The sequence below is a fragment of the Kogia breviceps genome, chromosome 3 (genome assembly GCF_026419965.1).
Source record: "Kogia breviceps isolate mKogBre1 chromosome 3, mKogBre1 haplotype 1, whole genome shotgun sequence".
Taxonomy (NCBI): domain Eukaryota; kingdom Metazoa; phylum Chordata; class Mammalia; order Artiodactyla; family Physeteridae; genus Kogia; species Kogia breviceps.
In genome coordinates this window covers 180,460,046-180,485,879 of record NC_081312.1, presented here as the reverse complement: position 1 = coordinate 180,485,879, position 25,834 = coordinate 180,460,046, and the positions used below count along the sequence as shown (strand labels likewise).

Here is a 25,834-nt window from a genome sequence, read left to right as displayed (position 1 = left end):
TCTTGGGAGAACGCCCCTCTCGGCCCTCACCGGGGGCTGAGCCCGGGGCCAGCCCGGGCTCCAAGGTCCTCAGAGACCTGGTCACCCTACCCAGGTCTGGAAGGAGAGGTGGGTGCCTCAGGCACCCTGAGGCCAGCATCCCCGCAGCCCTTATCTGTCTCCAGGGGCTCCTGTCCCAGTGCTTAAGCTGGGGAGGACTGGACTGCCCCCCTCTGGTGGTCTAGAGCCCCAAACTCTGATCGGGAGGGGTTAGAAGTGGGTGAGGATTATATGCGGTGAACACGAGTAGGAAATACCCCAGAATTCACCACCAACCGTCAAGTCTCTCCAACTATTATGATCCTTTTTTTTTTTTTAAGTCAGCAAATTCTTTTTCTTTTAATAGAAGTATAGTAGTATCACGCTGTGTGAGTTTCAGGTTTACAGCAAAGTGATTCACAAAAGAATAGATACGTGTATTCTTTTTCAGATGCTTATAGGTTATTACACGATACTTTAATATAGTTCCCTGAATACAGCTTATTGTTTACCAAATTCTTTAAAATATATATCAAGTCTTCTTTCATAGTTTATACAAATTTAAAATATTTTTGCTCCAGGAAGACAGAAAGTAGAAGAGAGGTTCCCGGGGGCACTGGGGGAGGGGAAGAGCGAGTTGCTGCCTCACGGGGACAGAGTTTCAGTTTGGGGAGGTGACAGACGTTCTGGAGGCGATGGCGGTGTCGGCTGCGCAACGATGCGAATGTACTTAACGCCACCGAGCCGAACAGTAAAAATGGCCAAAATGGTCAATTTTACGTTACGTGTGTTTTACCCCCGTTACATATACTGATATATTTTGCTGCAGCCTAAAAACGGGGGCACCCCGGGGGAGGGGTGATTTACTGGTGACTCGATGCCAGTCGAGGCTGTGTCTCCTAGTTGCTCATAGTTCATCAAGTGATAGGAATAAAGCGAATTCCTAGTTAAAAGTGAGGGAGATCATTAAAAAAAATCCTTTTGCTGTAGGTAATGTGGAATAGCTGTCCTTCCCCACCTCGCCCCTTTGTCACCGGCCAAGGCTTTGTCACTTTCCCTAACAGAGCTGCGTTCAGCCAGCCCTCCTCTGTCTCATGCCTCTTGGGACCTCCTTCTGGCCCCCCTTGAAGGGACGGTGGAGGGGGGGGGGTCCCAGCACTGTGGAAACGTCAGCAAGGCTGACAGAGCCTGGGAAGGGCACCGACGGACAGGCGTCCTGCTGGTCAACCACGGAAGAGCGTGGTCTGCCGGCGTGCCCGGCGAGGGCCGTTCAGTGAGGACGGCCAGCAGGGGCTGTTTGTAAATCGCTGTCTGACCAGCTTGGTCCCACCTGTGCCCGTAGCCGTTCGTTTTTAACCCCTCAAGGATGCACCTTCTCCATTTTGCTGCCTCCTTGAAATAACGTTTCATCACACAACGAGCCCACTTGGGTTAGAGGAGTGATTCATGTTCTTCTTGCTCGCCTTAGCCTGGGTTGTTATTTGAAGAGAGAAAACATTAAGCTTGGAATCTAAAGACCTGGGACCTTTTGCTGACTTAGCCAGGAGAGCAGCGCAGCCTCAGACAAACCACGCCTCCCCAGGCGTCCCTCAGTCTCCCCGGGCGGTGATGGGGGGGGATCATCTTTCTGGCTCCCTCTGGGCGTGTTCTCATGGTTAACTGAATAGTGTCTATGAAAACGGGCTTTGGAGAGAGAAGCTGTATTTATTTAGAAGCTTGTCTTGTCTGCTAAGGACTCAAGAAGTTGATGGAGAAGCCGTTTACTGCCATAGGAGCCAAACCAAGCTCCTCGCCCTCGTTCCGCTTGTGGAAACAAACAGCACTGCACTTCCTGGGGTTGAGTCAGAACACGCCCTGAGATGGGCTGGGACGATGACGTGGCTTGGCCAGGCCAGGTGGCCTTTGTATTGGATATTAAACTGCCCGCACTGTTGCCGCCAATGAAACAAAGACCGGGCGCATTGCGGTGTCGGGGTTGGTTGGGGGGTGTGGGGGGGGTGGAGCCATGACCCAGCACAGGGACTGTCCGAAGAAATGCCCAAGGGACGTGCTCACCTCATAGACTTCTGCTTTTTGTCTTCTCAGATGGAAATATTGCCAGCGAAGACAGTTCCCTGTCAGATGCCCTTGTTCTAGAAGATGGTAGGTTGTCTGTTTCCTGCTTGAGAACTCGGGACTGGGATTAAGCTCTGTGTAGTCTGGGACAGCCCAGTGGAAAGCCAGGAGCCAGACCAACATGGCGCCGGGTTCCCTGTGGTTCTTTCATTTCCCATTGGTCATTTGTTGGGCTGAGAGAGGGTGGTAGCTACAGAAACACACGTCTGTCGGAATTTTATTATGTCCTGTGGCCCGGAGGTAAGATTTAAGGCGATCGTGAATGGTGTTCTACTTTTTTAGTTGCCAAAACCACATTTTAACCTGAACAGACAATTTAAACACCACGCGTAGTTTCCTTTGGAGTCTTTATAATTTCTGGAGGAAAGAGGTGGCCATCGGTTTGGGTCACAAAGATTGAAACCTGCTAGCAGAGCCTGGGGGTAGCCAGAAGCAAACAAGCCTCTGCCCCTTCCTGAGAAATAGTGAACGTGAAGGGGAGATGTCCCTGTAGACTCCTGGTCAGGCCTAGGAAACTGTCTTCTTATTTCCCATTGACCTCTAAAAACCTAGGGATTCTCAGCATCTTCTCCTGGGAAATTCTTAGAAAAACAGAAGTGACCCGTCCCCTCCCCCCCGGCCCATCACACATCGGGGAAGAAGGGCGTCCAAACCCAGAGGCATCTCTGAGAAGGTTCCCATGGATTTAAACCCAACCTGGGGAGGTCAAGGCATTAATGACGCGGAAATCTATTAAGTGGCGGTTACGTTCTTTGCCCTTTAGGGAAACCTCGGGCGGGCAGTGGTAGGTGGCGATTCAGACAGAGAACATGAAAGATCTGCGTTGCCCTCAGATTATCGTATTTTAATTCACTACACCGGTGGGAGGAAAGGACAGGCCTGCAAGGGAGCAGGGGGCGTGATTAGAATATCAGAGGTGCAGCCTGTGGCCTCTGTGGACTCCAGTCTCTGCAGGGGAGGAAACGGGAACGTTTGAGGGAGACTCCTCTGTAACGGGGGAGGGATAGACTGTCATTCGCGGATGTTGATGCATCGCCTGTGATCAGTTTCCTGCCCACGTGTCAGACCCCAGACCTCGCAAGCGGCATTGTTGCTTCACGTGGGCCCCACCCCCCATCGCAGGCTTGCTCCTGCCAGGGGCTCTTTCCTTACCGATCCGAGGGTAAAAGGGTGACATTGTCGCACATGCCCGCCGACGGCTGACGTCTGACGTCTGGGCAGAGTTGGGGTAGGGCGGCGGCGGTGGGGGGGGGGGGGGGGGGGCGGGGCGGGAAGGAGGACGCTTGCTCACTTCCTCTCTTTCCTCTTTGTGCAGAAGACTCTCAGGTCACCAGCACACTGTCCCCCTTGCAGTCCCCTCACAAAGGGCTCCCTCCTCGGCCACCCTCGCACAACCGGCCGCCCCCTCCCCAGTCCCTGGAGGGACTCAGGCAGATGCACTATCACCGCAACGACTATGACAAGTCGCCCATAAAGCCCAAAATGTGGAGCGAGTCCTCCTTAGATGAGCCTTACGAGAAGGTCAAGAAGCGTTCCTCCCACGGTCACTCCAGGTGAGCCACACGAGGTCGCTGTCCGCGCTTGGGCCGACTCCCAGGGCCGTCCTAAGTAGCATCGGGCAGTCACCGGTCCCCGCCGCGCTGGGCGCGCCTCCCGGGCGCTGCCTTTCGGCAGGGCTGCGCCACAGCGCCCTCTGCTGCTGACCTGCTCGAGGTGCAGATTCGTCCCTCCCAGGGAAACGGGGGTCTGGGCCCCCAATCCACGTGTTGGCCGCTGGCTTGAATGTCGTTAAATTCCATGGGAATTAATTAATTAGGAAATCTTAGGCAGCAGTACTCGGAAATGGCAAATGAGAGAGCCCGCTCGTTAAGAGTCCCAGAGCGGCTCAGATCCCTGAACTATCTATCAGCCACGAGAATCCTGGATCCGAACAGCTGTAATCTCAGCTGTGTATCAGCAGCTCATTACGCAGCTGATGTGGGAGAGAGGGGTTTGGGAAGGCGTTTTTGGACTGCCGCTCTGTTTTTCTCCTTCCCTTTCACTGTGTCCTATAAAGCTCCCAGGGGGTACCCAGCCAGGTAAATATCTGTCTCTTAGAAAACAGAAACTGTGGTTCGGGGCAGGGGCTTTGCAGAACAGTCACGCTGCCTGTCCGGGGAGGGTCTTCATCTCACATTGCTCTGGGCGTCAGGGATAAGGACTCACCCACTTCTGGGGGAGTCCCGGGCAAGCTTCCCCGACACCGAGATTGAAGGCCCAAGGCCATACATAGTCGGCGACCTGCGTGCGAGAAGCTGCAGCTCTGTCTGGCCGTGACCAGCGTGGCCTCCTCTGCTTTGCAGTAGCCACAAGCGCTTCCCCAGCACGGGGAGCTGCGCTGAAGCGGGAGGGGGAGGCAGCTCCCTGCAGACCAGCCCCATCCGCAGCCTCCCGCCCTGGAACTCTCAGTGCAGCATGCCGTCCACACCCGACCTCCGAGTCCGGAGTCCCCACTACGTGCATTCCACGAGGTGAGTCCACCCATCTCCCTCCCTAGACCAGACCTGCCTTTGTAGAATTTGGCATTGCTAGACCCACGCTGGCCCAGATAAGGCGTGAGCTGGAGTCAGGACTGAACCAGCGAGGTAGGTTCTTCTTTAAGTGAAGCAGAATCAAGAACTGAGCTGGCAGCCGGAAGCCCGTGGGAGCCAAGAGACACGTTATATCCCACCGTCCACGCCCAGTGGGTACCGGGAGTTGGTCGGATAATCCCCTGGAGGCAGTGGGCATGGAAGGAGCTTTCCTAAGCCACAAACGTGGAGGCCGGAGCGGCTGCGCGGGTTAGCAGGGAAGCGCGCCGGGACCGGAGCAAGCTTGCCCTGGTGGGGTGATTTACTGGACAGTCCTCACGTATCCTGGACTTCCTTTAATGCCCCAAGGTGTAAATTCATTCAAGAGCAAAAGGAACAGGCAAACGTGAGGCTTCGGTGAATCACACCTTCCTCTCCTAAAAAGAGGCAGAACCAAAGCCATCACTCCATTTTCTCTAAAACTAAGTCCGTAGGGACCGCAGCTCGAAGGACAGATGGTGTGATCTTCTGTAAGCGGTGAACCATTTATGTAGGGTACGACTGAGCTCTCCAGCCAAGAGTCTCTTGTCCATTCATCCTCTCATTCTCTCATTCACGCAACAGATGTTTGTCAAGTGCCTGTATGTACCAGGTTCTGTTCTTGGGCATAGAGCCGTGGACAAAACAGACCACGCCGTGCCCTCGTCAGACTGATGTTTTAGTAGGAAGAGAGTCACAGTAAAGAAGTAAGTCAGTGGTGATAAGTACTGAGAAGAAAAAAGAACAGGGCAGGTGAGCGAAAGGAGAGACCATTTAAAGGAGAGCATCGGAGAAGGCTTCTCTAATGGGGTGACATTTGAGCAGAGACCTGGATGGAGGGGCGTAGCAAGCTCTAAGGATATTCAGGGAACTGCAGGGTCAAGGCCCCAGACACAGGCCTGCACTCAGCATGTTCCAGGAGGCCGGTGTGGCCAGAACAAAGGGATGGAGCGGGGTGGGACCAGAGAGGAAACTGAGGCCCGAGTCAAGGAGGGCCACACAGTGGGGACCTCGCCATCTACCCGGGGTGACAGCCAGCCCTGGGAACCGCCTCTTCCTGTACTTGGCCAACCCAGCCATGGCGAATTTCTGTGGACATTTCCCTGTACTCTGCCCCCGCCGTATTGATGGGTGGCATTTATCGCGTGGCTCCAATGAGCAGAGCGGATTGTAAACAAAGAGGTGGAGTGGTAAGTATTTGCATCCGTCATTTTTAAGGGTTCCATGTGCCACCAACCTTCCGTTTTAGACAGTGTTCCTGGGGGGTTGGAAATCCGTCCGCTACTCATAATAGGACCGGGTGGAACCATATGATTGCTTCTGCTGGGCTGTTTCTTGACCTACAAAAATGGGCATTTCATCTGGCATAACGTAATACCAGAGCGGGGATGAGCTTGGTTCGCTGTGTCTGTAGAACCTCTTTCCACCTTTAAAAAAAAAAAAGACCTAGCTATTGGCATACTTTTTTCAGAAGCCCTTACGTGGGCACTTTGTCCCCATCGCCCATTCGGAATCGAAAATCACGGCGGAGGCCCGGCTCTCCTCTGGGGATCAGCGTCCCCTCCCGGCCCGTCTTCCCCTGGGAGGCATGGGAAGCACCTGGGTCCCCAGGGTCCCCGCCCTTAGACTCGCTCTCCTAGATGCGCGTTTGCGGGCGGCTCTGGACCCTGCGGTCTCGCGCTCTTTCCGAGTCCGCGACGATCAGAGCATCGCCGAGCCGCCAGCCCCTCCCCCGGGCGCCCCCAGACGCAGCGCGCCGTGGTCTCCCCGCAGGTCGGTGGACCTCAGCCCCACGCGGCTGCACAGCCTCGCGCTGCACTTCCGGCACCGGAGCTCCAGCTTGGAGTCCCAGGGCAAGCTCCTGGGCTCGGAGAACGACGCGGGGAGCCCCGACTTCTACACGCCGCGGACTCGCAGCAGCAACGGCTCGGACCCCATGGACGACTGCTCGTCGTGCACCAGCCACTCGAGCTCGGAGCACTACTACCCGGCGCAGATGAACGCCAACTACTCCACGCTGGCCGAGGACTCGCCGTCCAAGGCGCGCGCGCGGCAGCGGCGGCGCGCGGCGGGCGCGCTGGGCGCGGCGAACTCGGGCAGCATGCCCAACCTGGCGGCGCGCGGCGGCCACGGCCCCGGCCCCGGCCACGGCGTCTACCTGCACAGCCAGAGCCAGCCCAGCTCGCAGTACCGCATCAAGGAGTACCCGCTGTACGTGGAGGGCGGCGCCACGCCCGTGGTGGTGCGCAGCCTGGAGAGCGACCAGGAGGGCCACTACAGCGTCAAGGCGCAGTTCAAGACCTCCAACTCGTACACGGCCGGCGGCCTGTTCCGGGAGAGCTGGCGCGGCGGCGACGAGGGCGACGCGGGCCGCCTGACGCCGTCGCGCTCGCAGATCCTGCGGACTCCGTCGCTGGGCCGCGACGGCGGCGCCCACGACAAGGGCGCGGGCCGCGCCGCCGTCTCGGACGAGCTGCGCCAGTGGTACCAGCGCTCGAGCGCCTCGCACAAGGAGCACGGCCGCCTGTCGCACGCCAGCTCCGCCTCCTCGGACGGCGGCTCCCAGTACAGCGCCTCGTCCCAGAGCACCTTCGTGGCGCACAGCAGGGTCACCAGGATGCCCCAGATGTGCAAGGCCACGTCAGGTGAGGGGGGCGGACGGCCCGGCGCACACATGCCCGGCCTGGAGGTGAACTGGTGGGGGTGGAAGGCGTTCTTAGAACAGGCAGGCAGGAGCGGTGGCTAATTCCAGAAACCTAGCTGTCGGGTGTGTGAGACCTTCCTTCTCCTTCTTGCTCAGCCCTCCCACTCTAACCTAGGTTTTGCCGCGTGAGGAAGACCGGGGAAGGGGCGGGGTGGCGCACCCTAAACCCCGCCCCGGCGGACTGCGCGCGTGCGCGTGCCGCCGGCTCCCATATCGGCTTCCTGGGTAGGGGTGCAGACCATCCCTGCAAAAGCCCCTTGTCGTCGTAAGGACGGAGACCCAAGCAGTGGTGAAGTCCGTGTCTTTCAGGGTTTATGCAGGCAAAGGTGCGCCTTTACCCTGGCGAAGGGGGCCGCGGTAGTAGGTGAGAGACAGCAGCGGGTTGGAGACCTGAGCGGTACCCTTGCAGGGGAGAGGAACACTCGAAGCCCTGAGATTTGGCCAGTGTCGCCCCCAGGTGGCACAGACCGGCTACGGAATGAAGTGGCGAGCTCTGCCTGTGAGTTCACGGGGAACTCGAGACTGCTCCTCGAGATCCCGTTTCAATGACGTGTTGCTCTGACCAAAGGCATTTTTGTAAAGTGCTCCTGATGCCCCGTCGTTACATCTTAGCGTTTTCATCATCAGAGGAAGGGTTACCGCATATCCTTGTTCTCGGGGCATCGAGCAGTACCGAATCACGTGAAAATGGAAGAAACCGTTCTCTCCCTTGATTTAATCCCCTTCCCACTCCATCTCCAAGAAAGAATAACGATGATAGATTTAAAAAAAAAAAAAAAAAGTGTTTGTCCAGCAGTCTCCCCGTCCCTGCGGGGTTTTCAGCTCCAGCAGACGCTAACTCATGTATATATCTTAGCGCCCACAAAGAGGGGAGATTGTGTGGTGATGAGAGACTTGATCGGAGCGCCTTTCTTGTTGGTAGATGGGGTGCTGCCCGATCATGAATCGCCTGATAAAAGCCAATTTTAAAAAAGAGAGACTGCATCACACTGACTGGAGGAAAGAAAGTGGGAGAGGGTTTGGAGATATAATGAAAAATGCTTTTTAAAGTATCAGAAAAAAACGAGAGCAGCAAATGAAAGGAAGTCCAAGTCAGGATTTGACTTGTGACTGGAAAGAAGGTTAAGGGCGGGCAAAAATCCAGGGAAGGGAGAGTGATCTTACAGACAGAAAATGGGGGGGGGGGTCCTCTCTGGGGGACCGAAGGAGATCTTGGGGCCTGGGGAGAACGGGGAGGGAAGGAAGGAGCGGCCGGCTGCCCGGATGTGCCAGCTCCCGGGGCCTCTGCGTCCTCTCCCCAGATTCCCAGTGACTCGTTTATTGTGTCATTGCCGAATGACAAGTTGCAGAGACAGGAGTAAATATGGTTCAGGCAGGCGTGAGAGAACCGTGGACTTCAGGGTCCAAGAACCTTCTCCAGATTCCTCCGTCATCTGTAAAATCAGCCCAGTGAATTATGCCACCAACTTCCTGGGAGGATTTTGAGAATAATGAATATATTATGTATATCATTTAAAGACCACGGTCCCCTGTAACCCTATTAGGAGGAGCTGAGGTTGGGCAGGTCAGGAGTATGTATGTTCTGTTGAAACTGTAGCACTTGTCTAGTAGCTCTGTTTCACCTAAAGAGACTCGGTCAATCTTTTGGAACATGTTTCAGACTAAGCATCCTAATGAAAGACTGCGTTCCCAAGGAAGAAGAGGGATGCATTTAAATAGGATTTACTTCCTACTGAGTTTTCCCAACTCAGGATTCCTGCCCACTTCACTAAGCTCCGGGTAGTCAGATTTGGATGAGCTTTGAAAAGCCCTGCCCCATCGGAAGGGTCCTAACGTGGTAAATTATGAGCCCGAAACGGCAGAGACCACAAGCTCGGAGAACCTTTCTGGAGGTTCTCTGTTCGTAATAAAGAAGAGTTTTAACATTGGGGCCGCATCTGGAAACGCCGTGTCCAGAGAAACAGGTCCTCCCTGCGCTAGGCCGGCCCAGGCCCACCCCCGAGGACAGTGGTGACTGTCGCCATCCCTGTGGCCACCTCCCAGTGGCAAAGCGGGGCCCTGGGACCCCAAACGAGCTTGACTCAGAATGGAGCTGCGCGGCTGGGGGGAGGAAACGTCAGTGGCCAAACGCGGGGAGAGGAGAGGGGTGGACGTTTTCCCACGGGGACCCTGCCACGGGGTCACAGGCAGCACCTCTGGGAAGCAGCTCCTTCACCGCCCCGTGTCTGACCCGTGTCTCTTCTGCGCCACCTACACGCAGCTGCCTTACCTCAAAGCCAGAGAAGCTCCACGCCGTCCAGTGAAGTTGGAGCGACGCCCCCCGGCAGCCCTCACCACATCCTAGCCTGGCGGACCGGGTGAGTTCCCCCTTCAGACCTGCGACCCTCCCTCCCTGGTGTGCAGTGACCCTCCGCGTCCTTGGTCAGTTAGAGCACAGCGGGTGTAAGATGCTAGCGACAGAGGGCTTATCGGCAGGGGAGCAGGTTTCCCAGGTACTGGGGAACCGGGAATGATGTACAGCGCGCTGGAAACTTCTTCCTCTCCGGAGGAGCCCCAGGCCCTGCTGTTACCTTCCACCCCCTCCTTTCCGGCGCTGCCCCTCCATTCGGGTGAAGCCTCTCCACCCGAAATGGTGATGGTCCCGAAAATGTGGAGGGAGCCGAGTGTGCTTCTTTGGCCAGAATTCCAGACAGCACTGGACTTGGGTTGCGATCACCCCAGGCCAGCCGAGCAGAGAGTCAAGAACCCACCCACGCCCAGCCCCGGCCGCAGCCCCAGCCCCAGCCTGCTGCTTTGCGTGCTTGGCAGCGTCCAGTGTCTTGGTGTCAGGACGCTTCTTAAGGGGGAAAACAAGCAGAAGGCTCAGATTCTGTCTCAGTCCCGGCCAAGCCCTTGTTCAGAACCAACAAACCAAGGGGCTCGGGTACCTTGCGACCCTGAAGAGGTGGCCCACGGTAAATGATGAAACCAAAACTCAGCTCCTTTTTCAGCTTTAAATGTAGGCAGAGAACACCCCATAGAACAGTAAACCTCGTGCAGTAAACCTTAGGACGTTTTCATGTACAGAAGGGTCCGGCAGGTACACGTGACCTGCTTCCTGCTCCCCTCACCATCCCTGCCTTTTCCGTTGCCCCCGAGACGTCGATGCTCCATTCTACCATTATCCATTGGCTAAAGGAATACGAGGTCCCTTTATGCAGCTTTATTCAGTTCCTCGTTTGCTGGGGCATCCGTGGGGATGTCTGGGAAAATCTGACAGCTGTGAGTTACACCAGAGGGAAACTACAGGACCCGAGCTGGCTCTGTTCTTGGCAGACATTTTTTGCTCCTGCCGATTTATCTGTAGCGATTTTAAACCAGGCTTTACTCAGCCTTGGTATTTGACAGAAGGGGAGCTCACATTTATTGAGTGCTTGCTGTGTACTCAAAGGCTGGAAGCTTCCTCTAACATATCTGATCTCATATCCTCACTGCAATCTTGCAAGGCAAGTACCCAGATTTGTTTAGTTTTATAGATGAGGCTCAGAGAACATCAGTGTCTTCCCAATGTCGCACAGCCGGATGGGGCTGGAGTTTCAGCCCTGCACTCTGCGAGCCCACACCGAAGCCTTGTCTTTTTCCACCAAGCCAGTGAGTGGCTCTTAAAATGTGGTACCCCAGGCCAGCAGCACGACCTGGGGTCTTGTTAGAAATGCACTGGTCGGGCCCATCCGTGACCCACTGAGCAAGGAACTCGGGGCGGTGCCCAGCGGTCTGTGTGTTAACAGCCCCCCGGGGGATTCTGATGCACTTAGGTGTGGCGATCCATCACCGACCCCCCCCCCCCACTGCCCCTTACTCTCTTGAATTAACAGACCCCGCGGTCCCAACCGCCAGTGCTCTGTGTCCACTTCCACCGCCTGGTCTGTCTGTCGGGCAGCAGCTACCCCCGTCCTTATTACACACCCTCATAACACTACCTTACGTACCATCCACACCCCAGCTCTAGCTCGTGTGGTCAGGCAGCTGCTGCAGGGCTTAGGGCCCAAGAGTTTCAAGAAGATGGACAGATTCATAAAAGAATGACAGATCTTCTGTGTATATGGTACGTCCACTGGCTAACCCACCTCATCCCGAATAAGGACCTTCAGATTTCAGGCTGTCTTTCTGGCTCCTCCAAATTTTCTGGATCACACCCAGTCTCACCTGATCTAAATCCACGATTGTTACTTGACTGACAGCAGGCTTTGGAACTTACGAGCACCCCCTCACCCGCCTTTCCTCTGGAGTGGGTCCGGGAACATGCCTATGTTTGATCGCACACAGCTAGTGAGGACTGGAGACCAATTTGAAACAAAAAAGGAATTCTGGTCCTTCAAGTCTTTTATCAGATCGAGTTGAATTGTCATTAAGGAAGAGTAACTGTTCTCTGTGATGTGATAAGAAAATGAGAAATGGGTCAAAAGAGGTCTTTGACGCCGGCGAGGGGGCTGAAAGTTGCGCGAGGCCTGTGTTGTGTGTCACTAGCGCTTGGGTGCATGGTCAGCTGGGCTTTCCAACGCGTTAATAAGCTACTAATTGTGTCTGTGTCAGCTCCTCTCTTTAACCTGACCTCTCTTCTCTTCTCTTCTGCTTTCCTGTGCTCAGAGAAGCAACAGAAAACTCGCCCATTATGGATGGGTCTGAGTCTGCAACTCACCAAAGTACTGATGAATAGAGGTATCGTAAGGGCATGTTTCGTTCTTAAAGCCTTCCCCCTTCGCTGTTCATGAGTCTGTGCTCTCGGATGTGCTGCGTCTGTGTTGCCTTTGCCCGTGTGCGTCATAAGTTCCAGAAGGAAACATCAGAGTGGTGTGGAAGCCGTTCTTTTCATGTCTTATTTCTAGATACTTCTAGATACACGTGGAAGTTGATGTTTATATGTGTTTTTTACATCAGGTGTGTGTGTGTTAGACATCCCCACTGCTACTTCCCAGGAAAGACCACAAACTATGTTTTAGACTTTCCCAGGCTCTTTGTACATGCAGACACTTGTAGACGCTTTTACTGGTTTTAGTACTCGGTTTGTTGAAAAGAACGGCGTCGTGCAGTTTATATCTCAAGGCGCCAAGGGCAGACTCAGTTGACCCAGAGCCACGTGACCACCCAGTGACGGCTGTACACTCTACCAAGTGCCGTAGGGCCCTGCTTTCCAAAATGTGATCCACAGACGGGCACCGCCCTCATCGTCACCCAGGAGCTTGTCAGGAGGTAGACTCTTGTGGACATACTGAATTCGAACCTGCATTTGAACAGGATCCCTGGGTGAACCAAATGCACGCTGGAATTTGCAAGGCCCTGCTACAGCGGGCATAAAAACATGAACGCCTGGTCTGGTTCCTGTCCTCAGGGGGAGACAAGGTATTGAAATTAAGAGCATTTCAAGGGTTAACTAAAAAGGATACCATTCAGAAGTGGCTAAAAAAAGGGGGGGGTAAGTTTATTCAATCAAAAAATGACTCTTGCAGCACTTACGTATTAAATGCCCTGAGACTTTAAACAAAATGCTAAAAGGTTTCCAAGGGGAGAGGGATCCCTTCCAAGGCCCTGGGGTGCAAGGGCAAAAGCAGCACAGATGCAGAAACAAGCAGGGGTGTCTGGGGAACAGCAGAGTGTCATTTTGCTGTAGAGAAAGAACGAGGCTTCAGCGTGAATAGTAGGGTAGGACGAGATTCTGAACCCAAGGGGGGGAGACGTGGAACAATGTTTACTGCAAGTGCCCTGAGCTGGCAGACGGGGCATTCGGAAAACGGGCCGAGCCTTTGAGAGGAAGAGGGTGTTAAAAAAAAAAAAAAAATTCAGCGGAGTATATTTGAAAGAGCTTCCTGGCTTTACTTCGGTGATTCATGAGGCAGGCAGCATGCAGCCCGGCAGGCGGAGGGGAGCGCTGAGGGGCTGTACGAAACGCAAGACATGCGGGCAGAGAGGCACAGGAGTGGGGAAGCAGGGGTCTGTCGGGCGGACGCCCTCCCTCACGCTCACCCGGCGAGTCCCGATTTGACTGCTTGAAGATTCCTTTCTGCGGGAGCTGAAACTATAAGGTCAAGTCTCGGTTTGGTGACACGGAACCTAGCCTCAGCGACCTCATTTTGGGTCTGCTTACCCCCTTTTCATCAGACTCTGAGCCTAATTAAGAGAAGTGATCAAAATTTAAGGCATTGGCGCTACTCCCAGCGATGGCTTTGGAGTTCTTACTGGTTTTTCTGCTGAATCTCTGTGTGGTCTTCACAGGTCACGGCACTGGGGTCACGGTCTTTCAGTCGGTCAGTCTCTTTGTTCCTTTTCCGATGTTCTGTTCTGAGGGAGATCATTTGCTTGGTGGCTAGTGGCTGCAACGCTGCATTTAAAGCCTTTGCGAGAATACAGCACACTTCGGCGACTGCTGTGACTCCTGTAAGCACAGTGAGCCCCCCAGGAAGGTCCCGGTGGCTGGTCTGTGGGCCTAGGAAAGTGACCGGTCTGTTCAGTCGTCTCCCCTTCCCCGGAAGTGTTGATCCAGGTGCAGCGAGTGGTGGTGGTCACAGCACAGGCATCTCCTCGCTCAGCTAAAGGATAATCCACCAGAGGCTTCTCTTATTATCGAGAACAGCTTTGGCCAGAGACTCTAGGGATTTTCACTGGGCAGCTGTTGCTTTACCGGCAGATTCTGGAAGCTTCAAGAGGTAAGGAGAGATTCCTGGTCGTGGCCTCAGCTGCACCAGCTCCCGGCGGGCGGTGTAGGGCTGCACCAAAGGAAGCGGAGTTTGAACCACCGAATGTTCCCGGTCATGCCTGTTTCCGTCTGCGGCTCGGGCCCCAAGAGGTGACAGCCGTGGAGGCCAGTACACCTGAAGGGTCTGTAGACAGCACAGGTGGTTTTATTCTCTTTCCCTTGCCTTGTGTCCCTTGCTTTGTACAGAGCCTGGGTGCAGGGCCCCCCAGGGTGTTAACCAGAGACAAGGAAGTAGACCCCCAGGGCTAGGGAGTGGGACACAACAGAAAGGGTGGCTGGCTGAGTTCGGTCCAGAGAACCGGAGGCACCGGAAGTCAGGGAGCAATTTGTGATGGACAGAACAGTGTAATCACCAGCATCGTGATAAGGCAAAGTCCTCGAGGTTAGGTTTACCCCCCTTTGCAGCGGCCTTAGATATGTGAACAAGGGCTTATCTTTCCAAGCCAGAGCAAAGCAAAAACGATGGACAGCAAGAATCATAAAAACCTTCCCAGTGTGAGAATTAGGAAAAGGATGGTCAGAGAGGGAAGGAAGAATGGAAAGACAGACATGGTCCTGATCTGACATCTTGGGAGGAAGCAGTCTGTCTGTCTTGATGGTGGCGACTTCTCTTGCTAGTCGGTTTGAGTGATTTGAGATCTCCAGCTTGCTTTGCACGGGACCACAGTCAGGTGGAGCCTTCGTCAGGTGTGAAATATGTAGCCAGGGTTTGGCCCCTTGTGATTTGGCGGCCACGTGTGGTGGTCAAGAGTTCTCGGTAGGTTCCTTGCCATGAATCTCACTTTTGCAAAAGCATCAGAGTAAAACCATAACTGTCTGTAAATGACAAAAGAACTTATGCCCATTGCTAGAGACCTGATGAGAGTTCGTTAGATTGGCATTGACAAGGAAATTTGGTTATTTCTGTGATTAACAGACAATATTTTAAGATAACGAGAATTATGACTGATAACATTATACCAAGACCTATCAGATTTCTAGGAATTTCACACAATTTCTAGAACACTTAGTTATATTAATTATTAAGTGTTATTAAAATACAAATAAACCAAGAAGATTCATCATCACTTAGTTGGCAGTGCTTCCCATGTAACTGAACAGTAAACCTAAGCAGTTTAACATCTCTCGAAAGGTAAGAGAAAGGTCCTTTGAACTCTGATTTAGACAGAACCATGAGAACACGGCGGCACAAACGCACTACGGTGTGCAAGATATTTGTGTCAGGTCGGGCAAGGGGAGTTATGATCGGCGAAAGGTAAAAAACAAGGCACTGGGAAACCGGGCTGCAAAAGTTTAACACTGTAGCCGACAGCAAAGGGACTTCAGCTGTTGCTTAAGATGGCACTAAGGATGACAGAAGAAAACTCGGGTTACAGGAAGGACCAGGGAGTCTCCAACCTTACAGACAGATCGGAGTTTTAAATGACAAATGCAGAGTCTGAAAGGTTACCTCCCTCGGCAATTGCCTGGGAGACACGGGCAACCTGGAGAGAAAACAGATCAGTGGAGGATTCTGGTTAACTCCCCCGTCGTGATTTCCACAGTAAAGAGAACAGTGGCGGAAATCAAGTTAAGTTATACAGGCCTGGCCCGTTGTCTTGGGAGAGCATGTCTAGGTCCGATGTCGTCTGCTTCTGGTGCCGGGAGATCTTCAGTGTGAGATCACCAGTGGCTTTGCTGGTTCATTCTGGTCCTGTTACTCCTTTCAGGTGGGCTGGATGCCTTCGAGTTTAGCTGTGCGGGAACTGGCGAGCAGTACCAGAAAAGATCCTTTCCAAGGAGGGAAGCAGGAGTCCTTCAGTTGGGGTCTTTTCCAGAGGATGTACTCTTGTTCAGCATCAGCTTTTTAACCTGCAGGAGGGATAGAGGATGCGTGACTAGCAATGTTTTAATAGGTCCTGTTGGGCAATTGGAGGATCACGGGGTGGAGACGGAAGCAGACGCGTGGGTCTGCCAGGTACTGTTTCACCGGGAGTGAGCTGAGGTTTTTCAAAAGGCAAGGACCTTAGATGCAAAAGGACCAGTGACAGTACCTTGCTCAAAGCCTCAGGAAATTTTCCTAATTGGGTTTTAATGATGCCATGGGTCTTTTCTCCTAGTCCTGAATGCAGCCTGTATAGCATAGAGTTCTCGGATTACCTGGCCAGTAAAATGAGTTCCTCAGTCACTATGCAGAAATGATGGGGGTGCCCCATATAGGGATGATGTTTTGAAGTAATTTCTTTGCTACAAAAGAGGCAGTTGCTTATCAACAGGAAAAAGTTTCTACCCAGTGAGAAACATACAGATCATTTGTTCTTAACAATTGTTTAGATTAGTCATGAAAATTTCTCGAGGCATTAAACAGCTAGCCAACATCTTAAGTTCTCTTCCTTGGTGACAAATTTTGTAACAGAGATTAACGTGACCTTATTTGACTAATAAGCCCAGGTCGAATAAAAGTTGTACAACATATGCATTATATTTAACATACCTACTTTAATTAAACCAACAAACTTAAGTTAGCTTTTATTTACTAAAGATTTTTCCTAGATCATGCAAACTTGAAAAACATTTGGGTTTTTTCTTTAAGCCAATTAAATATGCTCTTTTGCAAATCAATTTTGGCAATACCACTCAGAGGTAGAAAAACATTACAAATATACAATGTACAAAGATAAACATACAGACAGATGCAGAGATCGTAAAGCTTTTTTTTAAAAAATTTAGCCATGAGACAGGTAGGATAATGCAAAACTTACTAGTTTATAGAAGAACACTTTTACCCGAATCCTGTTTCTGGCAGTTGGAGTAAGGTAGGGTTACCTGCTCAGATGGCCAACGCTTTTCATTACTATTTGTGGAGAAGACACTTAAGATTTTTCATTCACCTAAGCTCCAAATAGCCTTCCCCATCTTTTTCCTCCTTCTGGTGAGAATTACCTGCCTGAAGTTTGTGTTTCTAAGAGCTGGCCTAGGTAAGATTCTTGGAGGAGACCAGGTAGAACATTCACAACTCAAAGACATAGGAAAAAAATTTTTCTTTCCCTCTGGGTACATAGCTTCATTTTGACTTAGGGGACAAAGCCTTTAAAAAAGTTCCTAAAGGGCTCTGTATATCAGCTTCCAGTTTGGCCAACTTCTGACCATAGAGCTACTTAAACAATCCTTTTAAATACCTTGTCAAGGGGACAACCAGTAAATATTCCTGGCCATATTGAAAGACCCCATGGATGCAAGAGGCATTCCCAATGAGGGTGCAAAGGACGCCACTCTCCCAAGCTCCAGAGCCGCTCCCAAAGGAAACCGAAAGAAGGGAAGACTTAGTTCTCCCGAGGCTGGCGCTAACCGACAGGACCTCAGCCACAGATGTAACGCGTAACCCACATTTCTGTTGTATCTGCCCAACCTGACGGTCACCAAGCCAAGTTCTCAGGACACAAAATGAGACAAACGAGAAGGCAACAGCTGTCCCTGGAAGAGAAAAGATCAACCAATGGGTCTGGATTTGGAAAGGAAGGGACATGAACATTTACCTTTCTCTCTCAACTGGGCACTGCCAACAGAGGTTCAGGAGAGCTGACTCTGGTCAGAACTCTCACCCCTTCCAGCTTCTGCCAGATTTACCAGGCTCCCATCTGCAGGCTCTGGAACAACTGGGGTTTAGAGAGTACAGCTCCACTTATCTACCAGATGTGCCAAGGTTTTGCTTTAATTTTAGTTTCCCCTTGGCTGTTGAAGGGAATAACTGGTCTCGGTTACAGGAGAATCCGTGGGTCCCACCAACCCTGGGAGAGCCCAGATGGGGGCCTCCTTTGAGGGTAGATATGGGAGTGTCCATAAGGCCACCAACTTGACGGCTTTCGCTTACAGTCATGCGGTCTCTTCAAAGTGGGGAGACAGTGCAGGCGGAGGACGAGTATAAGGAGGCAAGGCGGAGGGAGGGGAGAGAAGGCGTTGGCGCCAGTCTTACCGTCTTTTATTTTGCGTGTCTCTTGTATGTTTAATTGTTTTATTATCCTTTCGCGATGCATCTCTCAGTGAAGCTATCTGGGAATTTCGAAGCCTTCTGGAGGCTTCCTCACGCCAGGTAAAATAGGTATACCATTCCACTTGCTCGATTTGGGAGCCCTTGCTTTCAGGTGCACTTCTGAAGTGAACAGTCTTGGCTAACTGGAACATTCCTCATGGTGACCACTGCCATTTTAGTTTGTCTTCAGTAAGATTGAACTTTTTTAACACAAAACTGCTGTGGGTGGTTCCTAAGGCTGGGGTGGAGGGCACATGACTGGGATCCCATTTTCGGAGTTTTTCCTAGAACGAAGCAAAAATCCTCGATAGCCTAAGGCGTGAGCTTAGGGCTGGGACTTGGGGTTTGTTTGACAGTTCCCCTTTCACAGGATCCTTCTGTGTCCTGGTGGACGGCCTTTGCCCATGACCAGGGGTCTCACTACATGGAATTTTCCTGCAGGTGGCCAGTGACCTATTGTGAAACTTGCTTGGCTGTGACCACCTTATCCTTACCTGGGAGCCTTGTGCTTTGGAGACAGTTGTCTCTCGTTAGGTGTTTGACCCGTGCCCTCCAATTTTTGTTTTAGTTTTGCTCTCAGGAAAACTACACGTTTGAATGTGAACCAAGCACATTCTAATTCAGAAACCAAGAGAGTACTCACCAGAAGGACAATCTGTCCTTGCCCAAGTCCTGAATAAAGTCAGACAGATCAACCAAAAGGAGGGAGCTTGAAATCAGAAGTCTCCTTCGGATCCCATGGCTGCCACCACTGTTAAAAAAAACAAGTTCAAGTTTAAAGATCTTGTTGGCTTCATTCATTCGAGTTGCAACCCAGTTCCTTATGGAATTAGAAACTGTCCTTGTCTTACAAACCTAGTCTTTACAAGAACAAAAATGCAGCTCTAGAAGCAATTCCAAGCCTACCTATCCTTTTTTAATCAACCCCAAACATCCCTTCTTCATCTCAAAAGGCTTGCAGACACTGTAAAAGACTGGATTTAGGAAAGTAAAGTCCTTGTTGGAGGAACTCCCACTCTTTTCCTCTTTGGAGTTGTGAATATCCCACCTGGTCTCCTCCAGGAACTCGTACCTAGGCCAGCTCTCAGAAACGCAAACTTCGGGGAGATAATTCTTACCAGAAGGAAAAAAGAAAAGCAAGGCTCTTTGGAGCTTAGGTGAATGAAAAACCTTAAGTGTCTTCTCCACAACTGAGCAGGTAACCTTAACTGATTCCAGCTTCCAGAAACATGATTTGGATTCTACTGTTCTTTTATAAACTAGTGGGTTTTGCGTGCCCGTACCTGCCTCACGGCTGCGGGCAAACACGGAGCTTTGCGTGTTCTCTCTCCATCTCTGCCTCTACTTCCTGCTCCTGGTGCCCACATCCTCGGGAGGAAGTGGACAGCCCTGTAGTGTGAAAGCTGCTCGGCCTTGCTCGGGCATTTGCCCATCTCTGACCAGTGGGTGGGGTTACAGGACTCTTAACTGGCCCCGCCCTGGGCCACTTGGCCACCGTCAGTGAGGGTAGGGGCAGACACGCTGGTGGAAAGCACCACCAGGACGACGCAGAGTTAGGGAGACACTGTCCCCCAATCAACAGCGTATGTCCACCGCGAGGTCCAACCACCTTTTGCCACGAAAAGTCCCTCAGGCGCAGGTCAGTTTTATCAGGGTGGAGAGAGAGTTTGCAGGGTGGGTAGGATGGAATCGGCTACTTACCACACCGGAAGACAGCGACAGACGGGCAGGGCCCGTTCCGGAATTAGGGCCTTTATATGACTTTGCTTCTGCAGCCACCTTTAAGCGTGTTAACCGCAGTATATATTTCAGGGGTTCCAGGCACAGGACTCTCTTTAAAGGCCACGGTATGCTCACAGAGGCCTTGGGTTTTCCAGCGTTGATGGGTTTTTTAAAAGCCAGATGAGAAACCGTCACGAAATCCAGAATGCTCTCATCCACTTGTTCCTAGAGAAATCAGCGAATCGGATAGAAAAATGGCGATGACGGCTTATTCTCAGTCATAAACTGGTTCACGAGGTGGTGCTGAAGACGCTCTTGAAAGCTGCTTTTCTTTGAGTCTCTTCCTGCCACCCGTCCACAGCCACACCTAACAGTAGCACAGGGCATGGGGAGATCAGCGGCAGGGGAGGAAATCATCTTCTCACATTTATGGAAACTCCTGATGCTGTTTCCAAATAGGAGTTTCTACCCCCCAAACGGCGTGTGCTCTGGGGAGGTCAAACTTGAAAACCCAGCTTGAACAAACCCACACCTACGAACTCAGAGGCACGGACCTGTGTCCCTTACAGGGATGTTATTCCGAAAACTGAAGGCTGTGGTTAAAGGCCTATAGGAATCGGCACAAATGAACACTCAGAAGTTACCAGGAGTAAAAGCTCAAAACAAAGCAAGAGCACAGGCGGTAATCCAGGCCACTCTGCAGCTGTCCCTGCACAGGGCACCGGGGTCAGCCATGCCGACGTCAGGGGCTGCGTGGGGCCGGCAGGGCGGGGAGAGGAAGGTAGGATCCCCTCTCCTCGGGGCACGTGGCTGCTGATTAACCAGCGTCTGCGCGCCTCCTGGGCAAATTCCAGCCCATTCCTAGATTCACTGAAATGAAGTGTGATCTTCAGCCTTGAAAGAGCGAGTTTAGGATCGGTGGGGAGGGGCCTAGCAATGATCACGGGCGACAGCACGTCCGTGTGATTGCCTCTCGATATGTAAAACCCACAGCTGACCCTTGAACAACACAGACTGGAGCTGCTCAGGTTTTTTCCAACAAATACAGTTGGCTGGCCCTCCGATCCACTGATGAGGAACCCACAGATACGAAGGGCCAACCGTACTGCACCAGTCGGTATCAGGGACTTGAGCGTCCTCGGACTTGGGTACCCGGGGGGTCTCTTGGACCCAATTCCCTGCAGATACCGAACGACGGCTGTACCCAACCTGCGTCGTGACGCACAGCTCCAAGTCTTTTTTTACAAAGTCTTTTCTATACGCTTTTCTACATATTTTCAATACTTTTTTTGACAATCACACAACAATACATGTTATTTCAAATAAACAGCAGTAAGACTCCATTCAAAATATCACCTCAGTTTCCCTACAGGGAAACCCGCCATTTCGCATGTGTTTCCAGGACAGAATAAAAATCTGGTGGACGCTGGTTACACCTGGGATCTCAGGGAGGACAAAGCAAGCAACTGTTCTGAGAAAAAAAAGAATCCTGAGGCCTCCAGCCGGAGGGGTTCTGAGCCCTGGCTGCATGGGAGAGTCACGGGGCTGGGGGCGTGGGGGTGCTGAAGGCTCCCGACGCTCAAGGACACCCCAGACCGATTAAACCTGCATCTCCACGGTGGGCCCGGACAGGAGTGTTCCGGGGCTTCCCGGGTGATTCCCACACGCAGCCAGGCCTGAGGACCGCTGCCCTAAGCGTTAGCTCCGTTTCCCTCCACAGATGTGCAAGGTTTAGGACTCCCTCTGTGTGAACGCGTTCCAGTCTGCGCGAGCCCGCTGTACACTCAGCACTGTCGCAGGCCTGACGAGTGATCAGTATCGACCCCCTAGGAACACGCACTTCTGAACACAGACTGCTGAGTGACATTCCCCCCTAACTGTCTCCTCTCATCCTTGGGTTCCCTGCAGGAGCTACAATGATAGCTGTTTCCTGGATTCCTCCCTCTATCCAGAACTAGCTGATGTCCAGTGGTACGGGCAAGAAAAAGCCAAGCCCGGGACCCTCGTGTGAGCCAGCCGGCCTCAGTGTGGCCGCCGCGACGCCATTCTGAGGTCACGTCACTGCCTCTCATTTGCCTTACCCACACGCAGTGTCACCCTGCAGCAGCTTCGGCCCTCAGCACTTTCCTTCTCCTGTCTCCGCGTCCCCCTCACCCTCCAAGACCCTGACCGAGGAGACATTCTGGAAGGTTCCGGTCCCACTGTGTGTCCCCTGGCCCGGCGAGCCAGGCACCAATCCTCAATGGCACCTGGTGGCTCCCCCCTGCCGTGACAGCCCCCTGGCCAGGGACCGTCAGGGAAGCTGGCCGGCCTGGATTCCTGTGGACCAGTGGCACAGGCGGGAGCCAGGAAAGGGGACTGAAGCACAGGGTGACCCAGGAAGACTGTGACAGCTGGCGCCCACCTGGAGGCCCACCAAGCACCTGGTGAGGAAGATGCCTCGTGGGAACATTCAGCGGACAGCTGAGATGCTTCCTGGGAGGAGTGACCGTTGCAGGAGCACGGCGAACAGGAACAGAAGCCGAACACGTCAGACATGCATCAAGGATCACAGTCAGTTATGCTGCCAAAGATTTAAAGAAATTAAAAACTAAAACACACAAAAAATTACGAGGGGCCAAGAGGAAGACGTTCTTTCTGCAGTGAAATCTCTGTCAAATCCTCCACCACTCCCGCATCCCGACCACCTGCGACGTGCGCCCCTCTTCGCCCCTCCCCCCTAACATTCCACCTCCCTCTCCATCGAGAGCCCGAAAACTAGCCCGATGCGATGGTCACGTCGGGGGACCCCTGGCTGGCATGGCTGACTTGGACCTCCGTGAGTCCGGACCCCGAGGAGGACGGACCCACGGGGAGCAGCGGAGTGTCCGCTTAGCCCCAGCCTGCACGGGGGGTTCAGGCCAAGACACAAAGCTGCTTTCCTCTGGGGACTTGTAGGAAACGTAAGGTGATGGTTGCCAAAGGGGTTCTCGCTCATTAAAACCACCAGTAAAAGTGTATCCTGTTGTCTGTCTCACAAGGTGTTCCATTTGATTTCTTATGGGAAGCCAAGGGGAAAAGCACGGTGCGATCCATTCAGGTGTTTAACTGTCGCGGCCCATTTTCTGTTCGTTAGCACTTGTGTGACAAAGAGCTCAGATCCGATGGCACCCGGTTACCAGCGCGTCACTTCTTCTAAGAATCCAGCCACGCCCTTAGGCAGGAAGACTGTACTCACGTGTCTACCAGCCGGCAGGCAGAGCGGGGTTGAAACAGTAGATCAGCTCCCCGAGGGCCCATATGCCTGCGACATCGTCAGCTACCTTGATGTGTCACGGTGGTCTGCAGGTACCAAGAAAGGAAGAGAGAAGAAAGGTGTGGGAGCTGCACGTTTACATGTGTTTTGAGCTATGCTTAATACACAACTGGAAAGCCATCAATCTTCAAAGGCCTCAGAAATACTTTTATAATACTAACAAGTGCACACTCGTACTTGGGTTATTTCAAATGGCACAAACGCGGTCTCCACAGAGGTGGGATGCTGTACTTATTGGCGCAATTGGCGGGGCGGGGGGTGGGGGGTGGATTTCTTTTCTCACTTGTAATGACTTCCTACTGGAAAGGCAGTGGACAGCGAGAGACAGGAGCTGGGGCGGGGTAGATCTGTGGGCAAGCAGAGTTGAAGTTAGCTTTAGCGTAACAAGGAAAAGCTTTGTTTTTTATGTATATGTAATCCAAGAATAAACAATAGACTCTACCAGACCAGGAGGGTAAGAATGGACACTTACCATCGGTTAAAATGAAGTATCAGTAAATACCCACGGAGCTGCCCCTGATGCGGCCTGAAGAGCGCTGTGGGGTCCCTCTGGGGGCTCACGGCGGGCTGGGGCCAGGCTGGACGGTTCGGGGCCGGGGGTCCCTGGCTCTGTGCACGGCTGGGCTGGTGATACCAGCTTGCAGGAGGGATTAATATTCACAGAACGCTTTAGGGGTAAACTCTGCAGGATAAATAAAATGGGTTACGACGATATTAAACGATTCTGGGGATGGACACGGGGAGGGGTGTTGCTCTTATTTTGATGGTCAGAGCTACAAACAGCAGGTTTTTCTTTCCCCATTCGGAAACACTCTGTATTAGGCCAGATTCTTTCTCCCAAAAGATGCGTGAATAATCAAACTGAACTCTGTCCCAGAGGAAAAGTCAAAAGGGAAATAGACGAGGTGACAAGTTTACATACTGCGGATGATACAACAGGGATCGTAGTTTGAAATCAAGTCTGAAGTCAGTCCGATCAAATTTTTAGCCCAGTTGGGTTACAGAGACTGAGAGACGAAAGTTCTTTCTAAACACTTGGGTGTGGGACTCGGGGGTCAGAAAGGAACGGAGGCAGGATAGAGGGGCAGAATTACAGTTCAGGCAAACAGTATGATGGTCTGGTAGTAGAGACGGAGATTAAGTAAAACAGGTTTTACTGTTGAGCTGCGTTCAGTTCCTACAGGATGTACATAAAAGTGCTGGTCCTTTGAGACTGCCGTTAACGCTCGGTGTGGCGGGAAATGACACAGTTACTGCGCACGGGCACGGGCAAGCTCTTTATAGACCCCTATTTCTTTAAAGCAAATTAAGATGAACTATGAAACCCCTGGTCTGATACAAAGCCCCTATTGGATTCTTTGGATACGTATAAGAAACTGCCTGTTTAGCCAGAAGGCTGGTGAAAACACCTACGTCAGACTTTGCTGTGAGACAGGTGGGTTTTTAAAAATTTGATCATATGCAGATGAGTGTTGAAACCGTTCAAATTCCAATTTGTTTTCATTCGGTATTAGTTGAGTTCTACATATAGCAAACCCCATCCAGGTGCTATCAGATGACCAGTTACTGCTTAATTAACGGTGTAAAGTTTTACATATACATTAATGTCAATAGTTTATTACAAGTCGTGTAAAACGGACTCTAGTTTAATAATGGAGAAGAAAGGATTAGGTCGCTCCTGAAACTGATTTGTAGAGCATGTCAAATGATTTTACTGGATTCTGTTCAACTGTAATCAATGACAAAGATGTATGTTGTAGACAAAGTTGCAGAATTAAAAAGAAATCTGCTTTTAATTTATTCTTTTTGTATTAAGAATTTGTATAGTACCTTTACATTTTGCAAAACAGTGTTGTCAACACTTATTAAAGCATTTTCAAAATGAAAAGATCTCCGTTGCCTCCTGGACGTTCTGTTTGTTTCTAAGTGACAAACACGCAGTCACTCTATATAGATGATATTCTCAGTGGCTTACTGCATGACGTAGACAAGCTTGGTTTGTTTAGTAGAGGCTAATTCCCTCTTATTCTAGTTTCCTTTTTTAATTATACAAAGATAATCTATTCTTAGTTAGGTATTCCTCCTACTACAAAAAGGATTTGAGATGAGAGGTCAGCCTTCGCTAGGATGCTATTTTAGTATTTGTACCACTGCTCACGACAAATAGTTACCCGTGTGCAGTATGTGCTAGGCTGGGTACTCTTCCCACAGAACAGTGCCACGTGGAAGAAACACCGAGGGCATCTGGGCTCTGGAGTTCGTCGTCCTTAGTCTCTGTCCCCTGTGGTCCCTGGTTCTGTGTAGGACAAGAAGGGCCAACTGGGGAGACAGGCAGGAAGCTCAGGCTCTTTACTGCCATCGCTGTTCATACCACAGCTCAAACTCTTGTCACCCACCCTCTAAATCCTATCACCAAAGCCAACAGCCCGCTGGGCTTGCAGGTACAAAAAGCCCACACTGCTGGGCAAATCGGCGACTGGCTTACTTCAGTGGAGCTTCTGCTGCAACTACTTCCCTGGCCCCCTCACCCACACTGCATCTCTTCACTAGCATGAAACTAGAAATCTGGCAGCCAAGAGCATGCCGGGGTGGAAAGCCTTGCTGAAGCATTTGCCACCGGTGTGGGCTAACCCCTGCCCAAAATGGAAACAAG

At 52.1% G+C, this 25,834-nt stretch overlaps 2 protein-coding genes across 13 annotated transcripts in view; one reads left to right on the top strand and one right to left on the bottom strand.

Annotated features, from left to right (window-relative positions):
* The window catches only part of FRMD4A (FERM domain containing 4A), a 663,610-nt gene extending 638,629 nt beyond the window's left edge, over positions 1-24,981 (top strand). For 10 of the 12 annotated variants that reach the window (XM_067030461.1, XM_067030468.1, XM_067030469.1 and 7 more), the window contains 6 exons: positions 2,104-2,160; positions 3,449-3,686; positions 4,476-4,643; positions 6,495-7,366; positions 9,686-9,782; positions 21,795-24,981. In XM_067030461.1, coding sequence (XP_066886562.1) covers positions 2,104-2,160; positions 3,449-3,686; positions 4,476-4,643; positions 6,495-7,366; positions 9,686-9,782; positions 21,795-21,897 — 1,535 coding nt within the window. In that variant the 3' untranslated portion in view covers positions 21,898-24,981. Of the gene's footprint in view, positions 1-2,103; positions 2,161-3,448; positions 3,687-4,475; positions 4,644-6,494; positions 7,367-9,685; positions 9,783-12,051; positions 12,124-21,794 lie in introns of all 12 variants that reach the window. The other 2 variants (XM_067030463.1, XM_067030467.1) reach the window with 1 other exon arrangement.
* PRPF18 (pre-mRNA processing factor 18) overlaps positions 15,432-25,834 on the bottom strand; it is a 70,859-nt gene continuing 60,456 nt past the window's right edge. The window contains exons 13-19 of the transcript XR_010839903.1: positions 23,654-23,863; positions 23,359-23,528; positions 23,104-23,207; positions 22,291-22,449; positions 19,866-20,111; positions 18,808-18,915; positions 15,432-16,006 (exon numbers count right to left, since the gene is read on the bottom strand). The gene's annotated coding sequence lies outside the window, so the exon portion shown is untranslated. The remainder of the gene's footprint in view (positions 16,007-18,807; positions 18,916-19,865; positions 20,112-22,290; positions 22,450-23,103; positions 23,208-23,358; positions 23,529-23,653; positions 23,864-25,834) is intronic.